The following is a 20,227-nucleotide window of genomic DNA, read 5'->3' as shown; positions in this document are numbered from 1 at the left end:
AGAGACTGCAGGCCCGATGCAGGAGCTGGTCAGAGACTGCAGACATGAAATCAATGTAGCCTTACCAGTGCCCGTCATATGTAGCCTCACCAGTGCGCCCGACATATGCACCCTCACCAGTGCCCATCATATTACTACGGCCCAAGCAATTCAGCTCCATGACACACGGATATCGCGAGGAGGAAGAGGGAGTGGAGGACTGGGCATGCCAGGGTGACAATCCTGCAATGGGCGGCACCCGGGGGGAAAACCCCACTCCCTTTCAGCATCACCTGTTTTTTTATTTTGGCCGAATGAAGGAACACAGTTTTCGGGCAATCATTTTTGGTAGCCGAAATTTCGGTGCACCTCTTATTGTGTGAACCCAATACAAGTTCAGCCATACAACTGTATGGCTGAACCCGCATTGCACAGACATCACATGAGATCGGCACCGCAGTGCAGGTGTGAATCACATGTGATGTCTGTGTTCGCTAGTGTGAACGCAGGCTTTAAAAGCTGACGAGGGATACTGTATCGGAGCAAAAGCCATGAGGCCAAAAGGAACAGACTGCAGAGCTCAGATTCAGGATTATTGCAAGGTACAGAACTGTGGAATGTTACTATTAATTTCTGCTGGACTGAAGATTCCCAAAAGCACAGTGGCCTCCATAATTCTCAAATGTAAGATTTTTGTCACAACCAAGACTCTTCCAAGAGCTGGCCTCCCGACCAAACTGAGCAATCGAGAGACAGATATGCATATATGGGGCTCCACAGAAAAAAAAAATGCCAGTACAGTGGGGCAGCATATATACATACTGTTGACATAGGGGTTAAACTGTAGTATCACGCAATATAGCAAAATTGAAAAAAGTGAAATTGGTGTGAATATTTTAGAAGTGCACTGGATGCAGTTTATAAGCATTCTATCAGGGAACCGGTATAAACAAAACAAATGGCTATGGATCAAAAGCCAGGAAACAAGACACCTGGCAAGGCAGAAATTGATGAATAATTCCTTACCAAACGTTATTTCTCCTTTCCCAGTTTTGTCAAAGAGCTGGAAGGCCACCATGAAGAGTGCATCTGGTGCGCACAGGACTGATTCGAAGGCTACAAACTCCTGGAAAGAAATTAATCTGGGGGGGAAAAAAAAAATTTAATTTTTCTTCAATTAATGTTTTAACTCACTTTTACGACATTTTCCAAAATTTCCTAAAAGTTGGGCAAACTAATTTTAAATTGTCATTTTATTGCACATATCCAAATTTACATATGGCTCTGTGTAAATCGATGCTGAGCTACAATAGAGCTGCACAATTAATCGTAAAAAATCGTGATCTCGATTCAACCCTCCTGACAATCTCTATTGAAGAGTTTGCCGATTCGTTCATATAAAAAGTGGAGAGACTTATCTGCTCACTCAGCTGTCAAAAGAAAACATCCAGGCAGTCTGCCAAGTTTTTAACATGAAACATTGGGGGTTATTTACGAAAGGCAAATCCACTTTGCACTGCAAGTGCACTTGGAAGTGCAGTTGCTCTAAATCTGAGGGGTAGATTTGAAATGAGTGGAAGCTCTGCTGATTTATCATCCAATCATGTACAAGCTAAAATGCTGTTTCTTTTGTTGTTTTTTTTTCTCCTCGCATGTCCCCCTCGGATCTACATCGACTGCACTTTCAAGTGCACTTGCAGTGCAAAGTGAATTTTCCTTTAGTAAATAACCCCCATTGTAACTAACTCTTCCTTCTTAGATCAAAGGGATAAACTTCTGTGTGTAAAGAAAAAATACAGGCAGTCTGCCAAGTTTTTAACAATGTGTACAAGCGGGAAGTTTAACCATTTAAAGTCAATCTTTTTCTGACGCTTGTTTAAGTTAAAATCAATATTTTTTGCTAGAAAATTACTTGGAACCCCCAAACAAATTTTTGGGGGAAAAATACACTTCAGTGAATAAAAAAAACAAAACAATACAGTAAAGCCCAATGTTATTTGTTTTAATGTGAAAGATGATGTCACTCCACGAGAATCGTGATCTATTTTTTAAGCAAAAAAAATTTGCGATTCATTTTAGCCAGAATTGTGCAGCTCTAAGCTGCAATGACAAAATGCATCTATTCATACATTGACCTGTAGAGTACGGTACCAATGTAAAATGTGAATTAAAGCGCAACTCCACTTTTGAGGAAAAAACATGTCCCCCCCACTGGGTGATCTTTGTACATTACAGGGATTTTAACCAACTTTGTTGCAGATACCTACCTTTTGTTATTCCGAAGAAATCCATGTGTGTTTATCTGTGTCCATGTGGGAAAGTGAGTCTAATGGAAGTGGTTTCATAATTATCAATCAGCTGCTGCACCTGCAGGACTCTAATGAGGAATGGTGCTGTGCCTGCATCCCTTTAGATGTGATTTCCTATTGGGAGAATCTCACCAAAAAAGATTTTTTGTTGTAGGGGATGCCTGAAATAGGACTTTTATCTTGTGGCAGATTATGGGAAAATCAGTGAGCCAATCACTAGAGCAGGAAATAATGTTTCCGGGGGACACTCTGTTCACCATCTGTGTAATAGGGCTACAACACAATTTGTTGAAAATTTCAATTGCACAGCAGAGTTGCCACTGTGTAGACAGGGTAGTCCTAGATAGCCATTTTGTTTTGAATGGAATTTAAACAAGCAACTTAAAGCTCAACTCCAGCTAACATTTGTAGAACAGCTGCAGCAGTGGTGGCCAACTTTCTTAAAGTGGAAGTAAACATCGATTTAAACAGTTAAAAAAAAAAAAAAAAAAGGCATGCCGGGAATGCTAACTGCACATTGGCTGTGCTCTGAGCCAAACTATCAAACCATCCAATGGCTGGTGTCATAACGAATCACATGTGCAGCACCATAGCAGTTGAAGATTAAACAGAGGCAAAGATGGCAGCTTCCTTGGCTGAAAACGATAGGGGAGTTTACTTCCACTTTAACCTCTTCCTATCCACCGCAGCATCTCTTTAAAAAGTTCTGAATGCCAGAGATTGGGAAAGATTGGCTGATCATGTGACCACTGTGCTCGACTGCCACATGAGGAGGAGCCAGTCCTGCCACCTTCCCCATCATTAGTGGGGACCCAGAGCTATCTTTCACTGCTCATTCTCAGTGCCGGGAGCATGTAGTGAGCACAAAAACACTAGCTAACAGAATCATTCTTGCCAAACCAATCTAACCTTCTATGAGAAGGTGAGCTACCATCTAAATCAGTGATGGCGAACCTTGGCACCCCAGATGTTTTGGAACTACATTTCCCATGATGCTCAACTACACTGCAGAGTGCCAGAGCATCATGGGAAATGTAGTTCCAAAACATCAGGGGTGCCAAGGTTCGCCATCACTGATCTAGATAAAGGAAGGCCCGTAGACGTGGTGTATCTGGATTTTGCAAAAGCATTTGACACAGTTCCCCATAAACTTTTACTGTACAAAATAAGGTCCGTTGGCATGGACCATAGGGTGAGTACATGGATTGAAAACTGGCTACAATGGCGAGTTCGGAGGGTGGTGATAAATGGGGAGTACTCAGAATGGTCAGGGGTGGGTAGTGGGGTCCCCCAGGGTTCTGTGCTGGGACCAATCCTAATTAATTTGTTCCTAAAAGACCTGGAGGATGGGGTAAACAGTTCAATCTCTGTATTTGCGGACGATACTAAGCTAAGCAGGGCAAATACTCCTCCGCAGGATGTGGAAACCTTGCAAGAAAAGCTGAACAAATGAATGGGGTGGGCAACTACATGGCAAATGAGCTTTAATGTAGAAAAATGTAAAATTCTGCATTTGTGTGACAAAAATATGAAAGCAATCTATACACTGGGGGAATCTAGGATGGAAAAGGACCTGGGGGTCCTAGTAGATGATAAACTCTATATGTTGTTATATATGTCTTATGCACATGCACTGGCATATATAAATGTGTCGTGCTATGTACCGCAGAATAGCTGACTGATACAACCTCCTAATATTATAAACTTATTATGAAATTATTCCTATCCCCATAGGGTAATTTGGTTACAAAACCATATAAGAGTATAAATACATAAAAATCTAATAATATATAATCACATGAAATACATAAATTTTCAATGCCTAATGATATATATATGGATTCTATATCTCCAATGCCAAAATTCCAATAATAAAGTGCTCATGCTCAGTGAATAGAACGTGAATAGATCAATACAATGCTATCAAGTCCATCAAAAATGTAAAATTGTAAAATAAAATAAAAAATAAATGGCATTGTATTGATCTATTCACGTTATTCACGATCTATTCACGTTATATTCACTGAGCACGAGCACTTTATTATTGGAAATTGGGCACTGGAGATAGAATATTTTCATAATAAATTTATAATATTAAAGAGGTTGTATCGCAGTCAGCTGTTCTGCGGTACATAGCGCGACACATTTATATATGCCAGTGCATAAGACATATATAACAACATATAGAGTTTTTCATTTTATCACATTGTGGGAAGTATCAGCAGCTGTCACCATTTATAGAATTTAGTTGTTTAGTTTTAGTTTATAGCAGCGCACAAGGTTCCGCCCATCTCTAGTAGATGATAGGCTCAGCAATAGCATGCAAACAGAATATTGCCATGCATTAAAAAATGGGATTCATTCCAGAGATAAAACAATAATTCTTCCGCTCTACAAGACTCTGGTCAGGCCGCACCTGGAATATGCTGTCCAGTTCTGGGCACCAGTCCTCAGGAAGAATGTAGTGGAACTGAAGAGAGTCCAGAGAAGGACAACAAAGCTAATAAAGGGTCTGGAGGATATTAGTTATGAGGAAAGGTTGCGAGCACTGAACTTATTCTCTCTGGAGAAGAGACTCTTGAGAGGGGATATGATTTTAATTTAAAAATACCGTACTGGTGACCCCACAATAGGGATATAAAACTTTTCCACGGAAATTTAATAAGACACGTGGCCATTCACTAAAATTAGAAGAAAAGAGGTTTAACCTCTTCTTCAGCGGGCGGTCCACTTTCAGATAAAATATGTCCCTGTGGCAGATTCGGCACAAGATCACTTATCAGCGGTAGGAGAGGGGCACACATGTAGCGGCGGAGGCGATCAGGTTCTTCTTCCCGTTAGGCATGGAGACAGAGGAAGATGGCCCCCACCCGCCTCCATATCATTGCAGGGCGGAAGAGACGTCAAAACGTCACTTCCGCCTATAGGCTACGCAGCAGCATTGTCATTTTTTTTTTTTTTTTTTTTTTTAAAGTGATCACACTTCCTCTGTTCTCAGCTGCTTAAGAGTTGTGGGGCGGTGGAGAAGCAGAAACAAAAATCAAGGCACTGCCCCCTTCTTTTTTCTTGTCCAACCGGTACTGGTACAAGAAAAAAGAAAGGGGCAGTACCTAGAGGGATCCTTGATTTTTGTTTCTGCTTCTCCACCGCCCCACAACTCTTATGCAGCTGAGAACAGAGGGAGTGTGATCACTTATAAAAAAAATAAATAAATATAAGTGATCACACTCCCTCTGTTCTCAGCTGCATAAGAGTTGGGGGGGTGGAGAAGCAGAAACAAAAATCAAGGATCCCTCTAGGTACTGCCCCTTTCTTTTTTCTTGTACCAGTACCGTTGGGACAAGAAAAAAGAAGGGGGCAGTACCTAGAGGGATCCTTGATTTTTGTTTCTGCTTCTCCACCCCCAACTCTTATGCAGCTGAGAACAGAGGGAGTGTGATCACTTATAAAAAAAAATAAAAAAAAATAAAATAAAATGCTGCTGTCCAAAGGAGCCCCTTGTTCTCTTCCATTTAGAATGGGGGCGCTCTAATACAGGAGGTGTGTTATTGGCCAGGTCACCAGGTGAAGCTAGAGAGCATGAGCCTAAAAATGAAAACCTAATGATTGCACTTATGTCATTTGGATCTCTTTGGATGATGAGGATGCAGTGTTAACCTATTGAGGGACAACTACCCTAAAGTCTGGTTTATCAGCATTGTCTGGCGAGTTTAACCCCCTGAGGGGAGTGTGCCTCACACGGTGAAATCTGTGGAATTCTGGTGGATGGTGCTATAACACTTTGAATAATGATCAATAATGACCTATAATGTTGGTTGGACTGCCATCTATATTAGTGATGGTTTTGGTTACAAGATCATTGTTTTAATTTAGCGCTGTTTTAGTATTGAAATTTACAGAAATTGGACCGTTTTATTTTTATACCATTGTTTTTATATACAATGTAATACTGACATCTAATCACACACATAGGTTGGACTTGATGGATTTGCGTCTTTTTTCAATCTCACCTACTAAGTAACTATTTAGCTGCCCAGCAATGCCTATGTGCTGTTGCACACATTTTGGGAGACAGAGACAGCAGACACACAATATATGGTCAAAGGCTTTGGGCACGACACAAGAGATGATCAGAGACTGCAGGGATACTACAGGATGTGGTTTTTAACTTCAAGTATGCTACAAGGATAGTCGGAGACTGAAAACATGCTATAAGTGTTGCTGGGAGACTAGGAGTATACTGCAGGAGTCATAGAATGGACACACATAAGTGGCTGCAGGGCACCAGGGAGTTACAGCAACAAGATTTCCTTCTAACCCACATGAATACAGACTTCTGTAAGCACCCCTGCAGTGTTAGGGGTTTTAATTACCCTCTGACTCTTATGGCCCGTACTCACGATCCAAAAATCTGACGGAAAATACCACTTTCCACACGATAAACGGATCGTTAGTACACAGTTTGAGAGCCAATCACGACATTTCATCTGATATTATCCGATGGGACAAGCAAGAAAGTTTTTCTCATATGATACCAGATCGTACATGACATCACTTCCAATTTTTTATTCTGTAGTACGAGAATTTTCAGAACTTTAGTAAACTCTTTTGATATGAGACTAGTATGTAAACACACAGATCCCGGTTCTCTGACGGGAAAAGAGACCGATCGTGTGTTCATACCAAGTATGAACACCGATTTCTCTCTTCCCCTAGCAAGTCCCATCCCCCCACAGTTAGAACACAGAGGGAACACAGTTATAACCCCTTGATGGCCCCCTAGTGTTAACCCCTTCAATGCCAGTGCCATTGTTACAGTAATCAGTGCATTTTTATAGCACTGATTGATGTATAATTGTCACTGGTCCCAAAAATATCGCCGTCCCCATAAAAAAAAAAAAAATAAGCAGATCGCCGCCATTACTAGTAGAAAAATAATTAATAAGAATGCCATAAATCTATCCCCTATTTTGTAGACGCATAGACTTTTGTGCAAACCAATCAATATATGCTTATTTTGATTTTTTTACCAAAAATATGTAGAAGAAGAAAACATATCAGCCTAAACTGAAGGGAAAAAAAAAAAAAAAAAAAAAAAAAAACAAACACACACATATAATATATATATATTGTAGCAAAAAAGTAAAAAAATATTTTTTCCAAAAATGTCGGTGTTCCTTTGTTTATAGTGCAAAAAATAAAAAACAGCAGAGGTGATCAAATACCACCAAAATAAATCTCTATTTGTGGGCAAAAAAGGATGCAAATTTTGTTTACGTGCGTCTTCACACGACTGTGCAATTGTCAGTTAAAGCGACGCAGTGCCAAATTGTAAAAAGTGCTCTGGTCAGGTAGGGGGTAAAATCTTCCGGGGCTGAAGCAGTTAAGAGATCCCTCTCTCACTTTATCTTGCATGAGGGGTCCCTATACGTTTCAATCACTAAAATCATCATATAGAACTACAAGCCCTGCCATCCTCCATCCCAGCAAGTACAGAGGCACTCTTAAGAAGAAAACAGCAGAAAGAAGCATATATTATACATAATTACCAACATAAAAAACAAATTCATCAGTTAAGATTTTCATGCATCTGACATCACTTCAAGAGCCAGGTATACACAACAGGTTAGAAAAGACTTTAGCCAGAGTAAATATTTACATTAGCAGTGAAATAGGTTCTTATAAGTATTTAAGTAACAATACAATTGACCAGAACCACGCTGGTTGTGTCAACATTAGGCTTTGAGATGCTTCAGTAAATCTCATAACATTTCCAATGTATGCTATACTTTGCCAGAGAAAACACGGTTTGGCTACTTAAACATGGCTGCCATAATATTTAGACTGAAAAAAGTTGGGAATGAAGTGACGGAAATTTTATAAACTATACATTTCAGACAAGAAACCAAAGTCTCGAGAAGAAGAGATCATGTTTCATCAAGAACACAAATTAAGACGACAGATTTATGGCATCATTTCTTAAAGTGCCATTAAAGGCAAAACCTTTTTTTTTTGCTTTCGATTTGGATAGCCTTTTTTTTTATTGCTGTGTGTGACCTCAGGAGATTTACCCTCCCCATTTGTTTACCATCATCATTGAAAGTGAAGGGAAATATCAAATTTTGGGTGGCCCCAGAAAAGTAATAGAGGGGAAATCTTCCAATGGTGACACTAGTTCTGGTGATCTGGGCGGCCCTTAAAGCGGAGGTCCACCCTAAAGTGAACCTTCCGCTCATCGGAACCCTCCCCCCCTCCGGCGCCACAATTGGCACCTTTCAGGGGGGAGGGGGGTGCAGATACCTGTACAGTACAGGTATTTTGCACCCACTTCCGGGATAGCTCTCTGCGGAAAGGGGCGTAGATTATGCCCCTTTCCGCAAGTGCCCCGCTGCCTGCTGGGAAACACACAGATCCCAGAGGCAGCGGGGACCGTCCTTATTGCGCAGCGCGATTCGCGCATGCGCAGTAGGAAACCGGGAAATGAAGCCGAAAGGCTCCATTTCCTGATTCCCATACCCAAGATGGCGGCGGCAGGACCTTACAGACGATCGAGAGATCGGCTTCGGGTGCCGACATCGCGGGCGCGCTGGACAGGTAAGTGTCACTATTTTAAAAGTCAGCAGCTGCAGTATTTGTAGCTGCTGCCTTTTAAATAAAAAAAAAAAAAAAAAAAAAAAAAAAAAACACGCGGAGTCCCGGTGGACTCCCGCTTTAAGAAATCCCTTAGGCCCCTCTCACACCGGGGCGATTTAGCGCTAAAAATAGCGCCCGCAAAGCACCCCGAAACAGCCGCTCCTATCTCTCCAATGTGATAGCCCTGAGGGCTTTCACACAAGCGGTGAGCTGGCAGGACGCCAAAAAAAGTCCTGCTAGCAGCATCTGTGGATCAGTGAAGAAGGAGCCGTGTATACACCGCTCCTGGCCATTGAAATCAATGGGGCATCACGGCTATACCGCCGGCATAGCGATGCTGCCCCGCTAGTGGCCGAATAGCGGCGCTAAAATGAAGGTAAAGTGGTGCTACAAATATCGCAGTTTTACCGTCAATGCCGCTCCCGCCCCAGTGTGAAAGGGGCCTTAACCACTTGCTTACTGGGCACTTAAACCCCCCTCAGTCCCAGACCAATTTTCAGCTTTCAGCGCTGATGCACTTTGAGTGACAATTGCGCGGGCATACAACACTGTACCCAAATGAAATTTTTATCATTTTTTTCCCACAAATAGAGCTTTCTTTTGGTGGTATTTAGTTACAGCTCGGAGTTTTATTTTTTGCTAAACAAACAAAAAAAGATGCAAAAAAAAAAAAAAAAAAAATCATGTTTTAATAGTTTGTTATAAAATTTTGCAAACGGGTCATTTTTCTCCTTCATTGAAGTGCGCTGATTAGGCGGCACTGATAGGCTGCATTGGTGGGCACTGATGGGCTGCATTGGTGGGCACTGATGGGCTGCATTGGTGGGCACTGATGGGCTGCATTGGTGGGCACTGATGGGCTGCACTGGTGGGCACTGATAGGCATAGTTAAGGCGGCACTAATAGGCACAGATAAGGCGGCACCGATGGGCACAGATAAGGCGGCACTGATGGGCAAAGATGGGCACAGATAAGATGGCACGGATGGGTGGCACGGATAAGTGGCACGGATGGGTGGCACGGATGGGCACTGATAGGTACCACAGATAGATGGGACTGATGGGCACTGATAGGTGGCACTGATAGGTGGCTCTGATAGGTGGCACTGCTGGGCACTGATGGGCGGCACTGCTGGGCACTGATGGGCGGCACTGCTGGGCACTGATGGGCGGCACTGGGGTGCAGCACCTTTGAGGCAGATTGGGTGGCACTGTGGGTGGCACTGTGGGTGGCACTGTGGGTGGCACTGTGGGCACTATGGGCACTGACAGGGGGCACTGACGGGGGGCACTTACTTTTTCTTTTATTTTACTTCAGGATGGCACTGCGGGAGGCAGGTGGGCACAGGCAGGTGGGCACATGTATTGATGGCCGTGATCGGGACTGATGTCCCGATCACGGCCGCCGGTGATCGGCTTTTTTTTTCTCTCCTCGCGCTGTCAGCGCGAGGAGGAATAATAGCCGATTACCGGCTCCGTTCTATCACATGATCAGCTGTCATTGGCTGACAGCTGATCACGTGATAAGGGGTCGGGATCGACCCCTTACACGGATCGGTGATCAGGCGAGTCTCACGGACTCGCCGATCACAGAGCGCGCCGCGCGCGCCCCTCAGGGGGCGCGCAGGCCGCTCGTAACCAGGACGACGTCAATAGACGTAGTCCTGAAAATGTAGGTCCGCGCTAATGCCGTCATTTGGCAATAGCGCGGATCTGAAGTGGTTAAAGTGGCTGTAAACCCTCACATACAGGGTTATTCATACTCCTTAAAATTTTCCACATTTTGTCATGTTACACCCAAAAACGTAAATTTATTTTATTGGAATATTATGTTATAGACCAACACAAAGTGGCGCATAATTGTGAAGTGGAAGGAAAATTATAAATGGTTTGAAAATAAATATGTGAAAGGTGTGGCGTCCATTTGTATTCAGCCCCCTTTACTCTGATACCCCTAACTAAAATCTAGTGGAACCAATTGCCTTCAGAAGTCACATATTTAGTAAATAGAGTCCACTTGTGTGTAATTAAATCTCAGTATAAATGCACTGTTCTGTGAAGCCCTCAGAGGTTTGTTAGAGAACCTTAGTGAACAAATAGCACCATGAAGGGAAAAGAACACAACAGACAGGTCAGAGATAAAGTTGTAGAGAAGTTTAAAGCAGGGCTAGGTTATAAAAAAAAAAAATACTCCACTGTTCAGGCCATCATCCGAAAATGGAAAGAATATGGCACAACTGCAAACCTACCAAGACATGACCGTCCACCTAAACTGACAGGCCGGGCAAGGAGAACATTAATCTGAGAAGTAGCCAAGAGGCCCATGGTAACTCTGGAGGAACTGCAGAGATCCACCACTCAGGTGGGAGAATCTGTCCACAGGACAACTATTAGTCGTGCTCTCCACAAATCTGACCTTTATGGAAGAGTGGCAAGAAGAAAGACATTGTTGAAAGAAAGCCATAAGAAGTCCTGTTTGCAGTTTGCGAGAAACCATGTGGGGGACACAGCAAACATGTGGAAAAAGGTGCTCTGGTCAGATGAGACCAAAATTGAACTTTTTGGCCCAAAAGCAAAATGCTATATGTGGGAAAAACGAACACTGCACATCACCCTGAACACACCATCCCCACCGCGAAACATGGTGGTGGCAACATCATGCTGTGGAGATGCTTTTCTTCAGCAGCAAGAGGGAAGCTGGTCAGAGTTGATGGGAAGATGGATGAAGCCAAATACAGGGAAATATTAGAAGAAAACCTGTTAGCGTCTGCAAAAGACTTGAGAGACTGGGGCGGAGGTTCACCTTCCAGCAGGACAACGACCCTAAACATACAGCCAGAGCTACAATGGAATGGTTTAGATCAAAGCATATTCAAATATTAGAATGGCCCAGTCAAAGTCCAGACCTAAATCCAATTAAGAATCTGTGGCAAGACTTGAAAATTGCTGTTCACAGACTCTCTCCATCCAATCTGACAGAGATTAGATATTTTGCAAAGAAGAATGGGCAAAAATGTCACCCTCTAGATGTGCAAAGCTGGTAGAGACATCCCCAAAAAGACTTGCAGCTGTAATTGCAGTGAAACGTGTTTCTACAGTTTTAAAGTGTTCTTGAGTATTGACTCGGGGGGGCTGAATGCAAATGCACTCCACGCTTTTCACATATTTGTAAAAAATGTGGAAAACCATTTATCATTTTCCTTCCAATTCACAATTATGTGCCACTTTGTGTTGGTCTATCACATAAAATCCCAATAAAATACATTTACGTTTTTGGTTGCAACATGACAAAATGTGGAAAATTTTAAGGGGTGTGAATACTTTTTCCAGGCACTGTCTACCCAAGTTAACAGCCCCAGGTGATACATAGCGATTAAACAAATTCTCCTACATAGGTTTTACTTGTTTATCTGCTGCCTTCTCTTCCCTACACCCCTTCAAAAGGGCAGAAAAAAGTGTAAAAATATTTTGTCACCTGTCAGGAGCACAGAAGGGACGGAGAGACTGCAGTAACAATGTTCTGAATAGACAAGCTGTCAGCTGAGCTCTCCCGTCCCAACACAAATATATCTCATATTTTTGGAAAACTTCTCAGAAGCGACTCATGCTGATAGAGGAAGGAAGCACCAGAGAGAAACAACACTTAAAGCTTTGGAGAGAGATATGCAAATACTACAGATATATGTGCTTTGCTTAGATGCCATGACTAAGCTTTACAACCACTTTAACCACTTCAACCCTGAAGGATTTACCCCCTTAATGACCAGGCCATTTTTTGCGATACACCAATGCGTCACTTTAACTGACAATTGCGCAGTTGTGCGGTGCTGTACCCAAACAAAATTTAGTTTTTTTTTTTTTCCCACAAATAGAGCTTTCTTTTGGTGGTTTTTGATCACCCCTGCGGTTCTTATTTTTTTGCTCTATATAAAAAAAGAAAAACCGTTTAGGCCAATATGTATTCTTCTACATATTGTTGGTAAAACAAACAAACAAAAAAAAAAATTCACAATAAGCGTATATTGATTGGTTTGCAAAAGTTATAGCGTCTACAAAATTTATGGCATTTTTATTATTTCACTTTTTTTTTACTAGTAATGGCGGTGATCAGCGATTTTTAGCAGGACTGCAACATTGCGGCAGACAGATCGGACACCTTTGACGCTTTTTGTGGGACCAGTGACGTTATTACAGTAATCAGAGCTAAAAATGTCCACTGGTCACTGTGTAAATGACATTGGCAGGGAATGGGTTAAGTGTTTCCTAGGGAGAGGTTTCTAACTGTGAGGGGAGGGCACTGACAGGGCATAGAGAGAGATCGCTGTTCCTGATCACTAGGAAGACGATCACTTTGAACTCCCCTGACAGAACGGGATCTGTTTGTTTACATTGACAGATCCCCGTTCTGGCTCGATGTGGAGCGATCGCGGGTGGCCTAAATTGATGAAGAAATTAGATTTTTTACATTATTTTCATTGGATATGTTTTATAGCAGAAAGTAATAAATATTTTTTTTCAAAATTGTTGGTCATTTTTAATTTATGGCGCAAAAAATTTAAAAAGAGCAGGTGATCAAATACCACCAAAAGAAAGCTCCAATTGTGGCGAAAAAAAAAGAACAAAACTGTATTTGGGAACTGTGTCGCACAACTGCGCAATTTTCAGGTAAAATAACTCAGGGCCGTAACGCAAAAAATGGCCTGGTCAGGAAGGGGGATAAATCTTCTGGAGCTAAAGTGGTTAAAGTGTCACTAAACACACATCATAAAAAAGAAAGAAAAAAAAAAAACAACACTATCAATAAATGGTGCAATACATGCTGTTCATACCCAGTCACTATGAGATTCGTTTTCTGAAGAAAATAAAATAAAATCTGGTTGATCCTGCTGCTCTATCTCCCCCTCCTGTCCAAGTCCCACCCCCAGTTCACCTAGGGATTTTGCAGCTGTGGTGGGAACTCTGCACATGCTCGGTTTCCACGGAAGTTCTGCGCTAAGCATTTCCTCCCTATCACATCTGAGCAGCCCATGTGACTACAGAGTCACACATTTGGGCGTATACACAGTGGGAAACGACAGTTCCCTCCCTCCCCCTCCATGCCCACTAACCAGCTAAACACTACTACAGAGATTAATGGAGGAATCACCTCCCTCTTATTCTACAACAGTGTTTCTCAACTCCAGTCCTCAAGGCGCCCCAACAGGTCGTGTTTTCAGGCTTCCCATTATTTTGGACAGGCAATTTGGTCAGTTTCACTGCCTTGGTAATTACCACAGCCATTTCATTTGAGGGAAATCCTGAAAACATGACCTGTTGGGGCGCCTTGAGGACTGGAGTTAATAAACACTGTTCTAAGACACAGGCTGGAGTGGTATAACGCAGCCTGTGACTGGCAGAAATATGCCCAACACCATGTTTTTGCCAAAAAATGATAAAGATTTGATTGATATTTATTTTTACCCCCAGTTCACATTGCGTGCCTTGTCATGCTACTTGAGAGTTCAAAGCCGCATGCTAAGCCATGCCCCATTAACGGCAATAGAACCCTTCTAATTAGTGCGACTTAAGTTGCTCCGACTTAGAAAAAAGGTTACTGTGCTACTTTGGGGCAACTTCAACACCACTCGGTGTTGTACTCAAATTTGGTTCATCTAAGTTCATCTTAATGAAATCTGTTAGGGCCATAGATGCTCAAATGCCCATTAAAAAAATAAATTTTTTTGCCGTAATTACCTTTTAAGTGTAATTAGTATCTCAACTTCCGGGCTCTCCTCCCGTGGGAGTAGGCGTGTTTATCGCCTTTCCCCGGCTATGCAAAGACCCCTGGGAGCTTTGTCAGAGTCTTCCCAAGAATCAGTGGGGAACGCAGTCATGCCGAAATCTCGCAACCGAGTGACGCCGGTCACGTTGCGATGGCAACCCAGATTTTGACTGCGCTGCTCGCTGTTATCGTTGAGCATGCGCGGGATCGAGCGGTGAATGCTGGGAGCACAGCATTCACCGCCTCCCAGAAATAAATGCTTTTGGGCTTCAAATGCCCACAAGCAAAATGACAACGGCCAGGATACATTTTTATAAGTTATTGTTGTTGACGAAATCGGCAAGCGAGGGAACTTAAACCACAAAAAGTGAGTACTATCATTACATAGTTACATAGTTACATATTTAGTCAGGTTGAAAAAAGACACAAGTCCATCCAGTTCAACCTTAAAAACAAATAAATAAAATAAAAAATAATCGTACAATCCAGATACCCAATTTTATGCCCACAATTGATCCAGAGGAAGGCGAAAAAAAACCCAGCAGAGCATGCTCCAATTTGCTACAGCAGGGGAAAAAAATTCCTTCCTGATCCCCCAATAGGCGATCGGATTTTCCCTGGATCAACTTTACCTATGTTAGTACCTAGTTATATTATGTACCATCAGGAAAGTATCCAGGCCTTTCTTAAAGCAATCTACTGAACTGGCCAGAACCACCTCTGGCGGGAGTCTATTCCACATTTTCACAGCTCTAACTGTGAAGAAACCTTTCCGTACTTGAAGATGAAATCTCTTTTCCTCTAGACGTAAAGAGTGCCCCCGTGTCCTCTGGGTTGACCGTACAGAGAACAACTCAACACCAAGTTCACTATATGGACCCCTAATGTATTTGAACATGTTGATCATATCCCCCCTTAATCTCCTCTTCTCAAGAGTGAATAAATTTAGTTCCTCTAATCTCTCCTCATAGCGGAGTTCCTCCATGCCTCTTATCAGTTTGGTTGCCCTTCTCTGCACTTTCTCCAGTTCCCCGATATCCTTTTTGAGAACTGGTGCCCAAAACTGAACGGCATATTCCAGGTGAGGTCTTACTAATGATTTGAACAGGGGCAAAATTATATCTCTTTCTCTGGAGTCCATACCTCTCTTAATACAAGAAAGGACTTTGCTCGCTTTGCAAACAGCAGCTTGGCATTGCATGTTGTTATTGAGCTTATGGTCTACCAAAACCCCCAGATCCTTCTCCACTATGGATTCCCCCAGTAGTACTCCCCCTAGCATGTATGATGCATGCATATTCTTAGGCCCCAAGTGCATAACTTTACATTTATCAACATTAAACCTCATCTGCCACATAGTCGCCCAATTATATAAAGTATATAAATGAACCTGGAAAAAAAAAAATATATAGGTGGGCGGAATCCCGCTTTAATGGACTTGTGTTAAAGAAGTCGTATGTAAGCCACAGCCGTTTGAACAAGCGCTTACTGACTAGAAGCCCCTCCTGCTTAGATTTCCCTGCAGACAGACTGGGGAAGAGCTTGGTCATGTGACAGCTGGAGATCGATTAAGGAAAAAAAAAAAAGGTACTTGGATGCTTTCATGTTCTTTTTAATAAAAAATAATTACAGTGCCATCATCCACATACAAAAATAGAAGGGACAATGTAAATTAAACAGTGTGCGTTTAGTATCACTTTAAAAAGAATTGCGCTTTGACATTAATGGGTAGATACAACCATCATAAGATCTAATAGGATTGATAGACTTGTAGAAGGATTAAAAACATAAAAAAATAAAATCATTATGACCATCAATGATGGGTGCAGGGGTCAGATAAAAATCTGTCAAGGGAGACGTTCTCAATTTATACTAGAAATGCTTTCACACTATGCAATAATATGTACATTTTCTCATAATGTATGAGTTTCCTATTGAAAAATGATGTAAACTGTTACAACTGGGTTGCACACATGTAATTTTAATCCTACAATATCCTTTAAAGTGAGGGGTGGAAACCTGACGTACACCAGGCTAAGCCATGTATGCCAGCATAGGTCAATCACAGGTCAGATTGCAGCGTGAAGACCTGTAATGTGCCCGACAGCTGAAGTCTAAAATGAATGCAAATCTCCTTCAATCTTCGCAAAGTACCAAATCACAGCGAATCACTGTTTTAACCCCGCAAATGCTGAACACAAAGCCGCAAGACATTTACGGAGCTCTCCCACTTGCTTCAATGGGTCAAATTCTATGGCAGTACTGCCCGCTCAAGGCGACAGGAGCAATAGTTTTTGCCACAGATGCAAAGCATCACACACTTCTGTCCGCTACTCTGTGTAATGGTTTTACACAGAGAAGTACCAATCGTCCTCTTTTTGGGGTCCCCCACCGGTGCGATCCAGGCCACTCAATCCTGCCTAGTGTTCCCATAGAAAGCAGCTTGCTATGGGGGCACCTGAGCAAGCAGCTTGCTATGAGGGGGGGGGGGGGGCACCTGAGCAAGCAGCTTGCTATAGGGGCATTCACACATGGAGTGCGGTTTAGCTCCACTCCCTCCTCATAGGCTCACTGGCTGTGATTGACAGCATCACCGCTGCTGTCTTAGCCATCAATGGGGAGGGAGAGGCCAAAAGAGCAGGAGAGACCAAGAGAGACCAGGCTCTCCTGCCCAGGTGAGTTTTAAAAGGGGGGCTAGGGGCGCTGCTGCACACAAGATTTTATACCTGATTGCATGAAGGTAAAAAACCTTGAGCTTTACAACCACTTTAAAAAAAAAAAAAAAATAAAAAAAGTTCCACTACCTGTTCCTCCCCAATCCCTAACACTTACCTGAACCCTCTCTCGATCCATGGCTGGTCTCTTCTTCATCTCACGGGACAGATTGAGTGCAGCAGGAGCCGTTGGCTCCCAATGACATCAGTGAGAGCAGGGGGTGGTGCCGAGCCAAGCTGCGTGTCTTGTGGATGCCCACAACCTAGTTCAGGCACGTTTCCATGTGTGTGCACCCTAATAGTAAGCCGCATGCTATGGGGGTACAAGCAGCAGGACAGAAGGAGCGGACTTCACCCGCAGTGGTCTCCAGGAGAGGCAGTAAGGGGCCCTCAGATTCCTCCTGTATTGAATTGGATCTGTACTGTCTGCCCTCATGTTGTTGAGCGCTGCACAAACTGTTGGCATCATAAATCCTGTATAATAATAATAATAAATAAAATACATTAAATGCACTGATGTTATGGAAATATTTTTGATGAAATGAAACAGTCTGGCATCAGGTACTCCAGAAAAACAAAAATGAAGAAAAAAAAAAATTTGTGTTTATAGTCAATAGCCCTTAATCCGAGATATGTGTTTTCATTATTCCCTCTACTCATAACTCAAACCACCAGAGTCAGGCACCAAACATTTATAAACATGCTGTAATTGTATGTATCTTGACATCTGAAAACAGACCTATGTAGACATCCAGTTACAAGAAGGCCATGCTTTTAAAATTTAAACCCAGGGAGGGCAAAAAAAAAAAGAGTCTACAAAATCAAAGCTTGCTGAACATTATTAAATAAAACAGAATATATTAATGTGAGTTTCTAATCAGATCAGCAGAGGGACAACTGGAGGATCTGCAGGGGCAGCAGCTGCATTTAAAATAACCCAATTTTTACAAGTTAATTAAACCAGTCATTTTCATCTTATTGTATTTCAGACTCGTTGGAATAAGGCCTGCCCGAGAGTAAATCACAACAGATTTACTCTGTAATAACAGTGACGTCTTCATTTAGTGAAATTACGAGGCGGCACAATGAAGTAAGCGAGCATCGATTTAACACAGCCAATTACACACCGAGTTTCTTTATGTCTAGAGAAGCCTAAGTAATGTGAAGCACACAGTCCTGTGATCCCAGACTTCCATGCTCCATGGAGGGCAGTCGCCGTGGCAACGCACTCTTTTCAGGATTAAAGCTAGCCCCTCTGATTGCCTGTCATTAGGTGTCATTAAATGAAATTTAAATATGAACTTCAGCGTACTACTTAAAACCGGGCCTTTTCATGTGCAGAAAACAGGTGCTCCTAAGGAAAGATGGCAGCTGGGCAGAAAAGGTTTTTTCCAAATACTTATCTGCCAAATTATGCCATGGAGCACCAAACCAATTATTGTTTATGGAGGGACAACAGGAACATGAATAGCTGGTTGCAAAATGCGTGTCAATTAGTCCATAGAATGCTACTTGACTATTTCTATTTTTTACAGTAGCCTTGTTATACACAAAAACAAGATTTTTTTTTTTAACTTACCGTAAATCCCTTTTCTTGGAGTTCATAAAAGTTCATAAAAGGGACACAAGGCAGAAGGAATTTGTAGATGTAGAAGTCATATATATGGACATCTACAGGAGAATGCGGCACTGGCACACACATAAAAAGGGTCAGTCAGCTGTGATAACCCCTCCTACTTCCATCGTGCTTCAGCCAAAATCCAGCTTGCTTAATTAGTTGACCGCTTGCTATCCATCGGTCATACATAAAAACAGCCTGGGCTTCAAGTAGTTAAAACAAGTTCATGGTACTGAGAACGTGGCAACCCCCAAAAAAATAAATAAAAAAATGCAAATTTTAGCATAAGCATAAAACATTTCATTGGATTCAAAGTGTTTAAAGGACAAAAGGGCAGAAGGACTTTTGGAGGCATATAGAATGTCCAAAAGCAATCCAACTGATGGGTGGGTAACAAAAAAAAAAAAGAAGTCCTTAAGCCCACAAGGCAAATAGGTAAAACAGGGCTACTTGCAAGTCAAGGAGCTGCCCGAAGAGACCATATGGTCATAGCTTGCATCAACTGAGCTGAGGTCTAAATATACACCTTGCAAAAAATAAAACGTATAGAACGTGTAAACCAAAGATCAAGTGAAAGCCTTGCAATCTGGGAAACAGGTGTAATGTCTAAAGGCACATATTGCAGTGTGCCTTGTCAGAAAAGGTAGTACCTTATCCTTACACCCGAGAGGATAAGCTGCCTAAGTCACCTACCTACAAATGGTGGAGGGACAGACGTACTAACCCCTACAGGAGCCCTCAGAAATGACAAGGGAGTCAGTCATTCCATGTGGCTGAGAGAAAAACTGTACACAATGAAAGGATCTCCTTGGCATGTGCCAGCACAGGACAGAGGAATGGAAGTACAATGCCCTAGTTAAGGTGGAAGGAAGATACCAACTTAGGTAGAAAGGAAGCCCAGGACCGCAAGACAACCATGCACTTGTGGAGGACAGGATGAGGTTCTCACGAGGTCTGTGGAATGAGAAACCTGCCTCACGGAGGCAATGGCAACCAACAACTTATACGTTGAAACTGCCATGCCTTGTACATTCGGAAGTAACATTTTCAAGTGCTACAATAGACCTGGTGAGAGGTGGATTTTCTAGCCTTCAGGAGTATAGAAATAAGAATCAGATAGGTCCCTATCTCTAGGACTTGAGCTTCAACAGCCATGCTTAAAAAGCCAGCAACGGTGGCTATCTGGAAAAGCACATAGAGCCCCTGCCAGCAGT

The 20,227-nt window shown here is 42.5% G+C and overlaps 1 protein-coding gene across 1 annotated transcript in view; it reads right to left on the bottom strand.

The window, feature by feature from the left end:
* SLC25A13 (solute carrier family 25 member 13) overlaps positions 1-20,227 on the bottom strand; it is a gene marked incomplete in the record, with an annotated part of 301,958 nt that overhangs the window by 206,577 nt on the left and 75,154 nt on the right. The window contains 1 exon segment of the mRNA XM_077490751.1: positions 1,006-1,121. Coding sequence (XP_077346877.1) covers positions 1,006-1,121 — 116 coding nt within the window.

The sequence above is a fragment of the Lithobates pipiens genome, unplaced genomic scaffold (assembly GCF_037356315.1).
Source record: "Lithobates pipiens isolate NorthernLeopardFrog02 unplaced genomic scaffold, aLitPip1_a1.2 Scaffold_19, whole genome shotgun sequence".
In the NCBI taxonomy this organism is placed as follows: Eukaryota; Metazoa; Chordata; class Amphibia; order Anura; family Ranidae; genus Lithobates; species Lithobates pipiens.
This window is presented reverse-complemented; position numbering and strand designations above follow the sequence as displayed.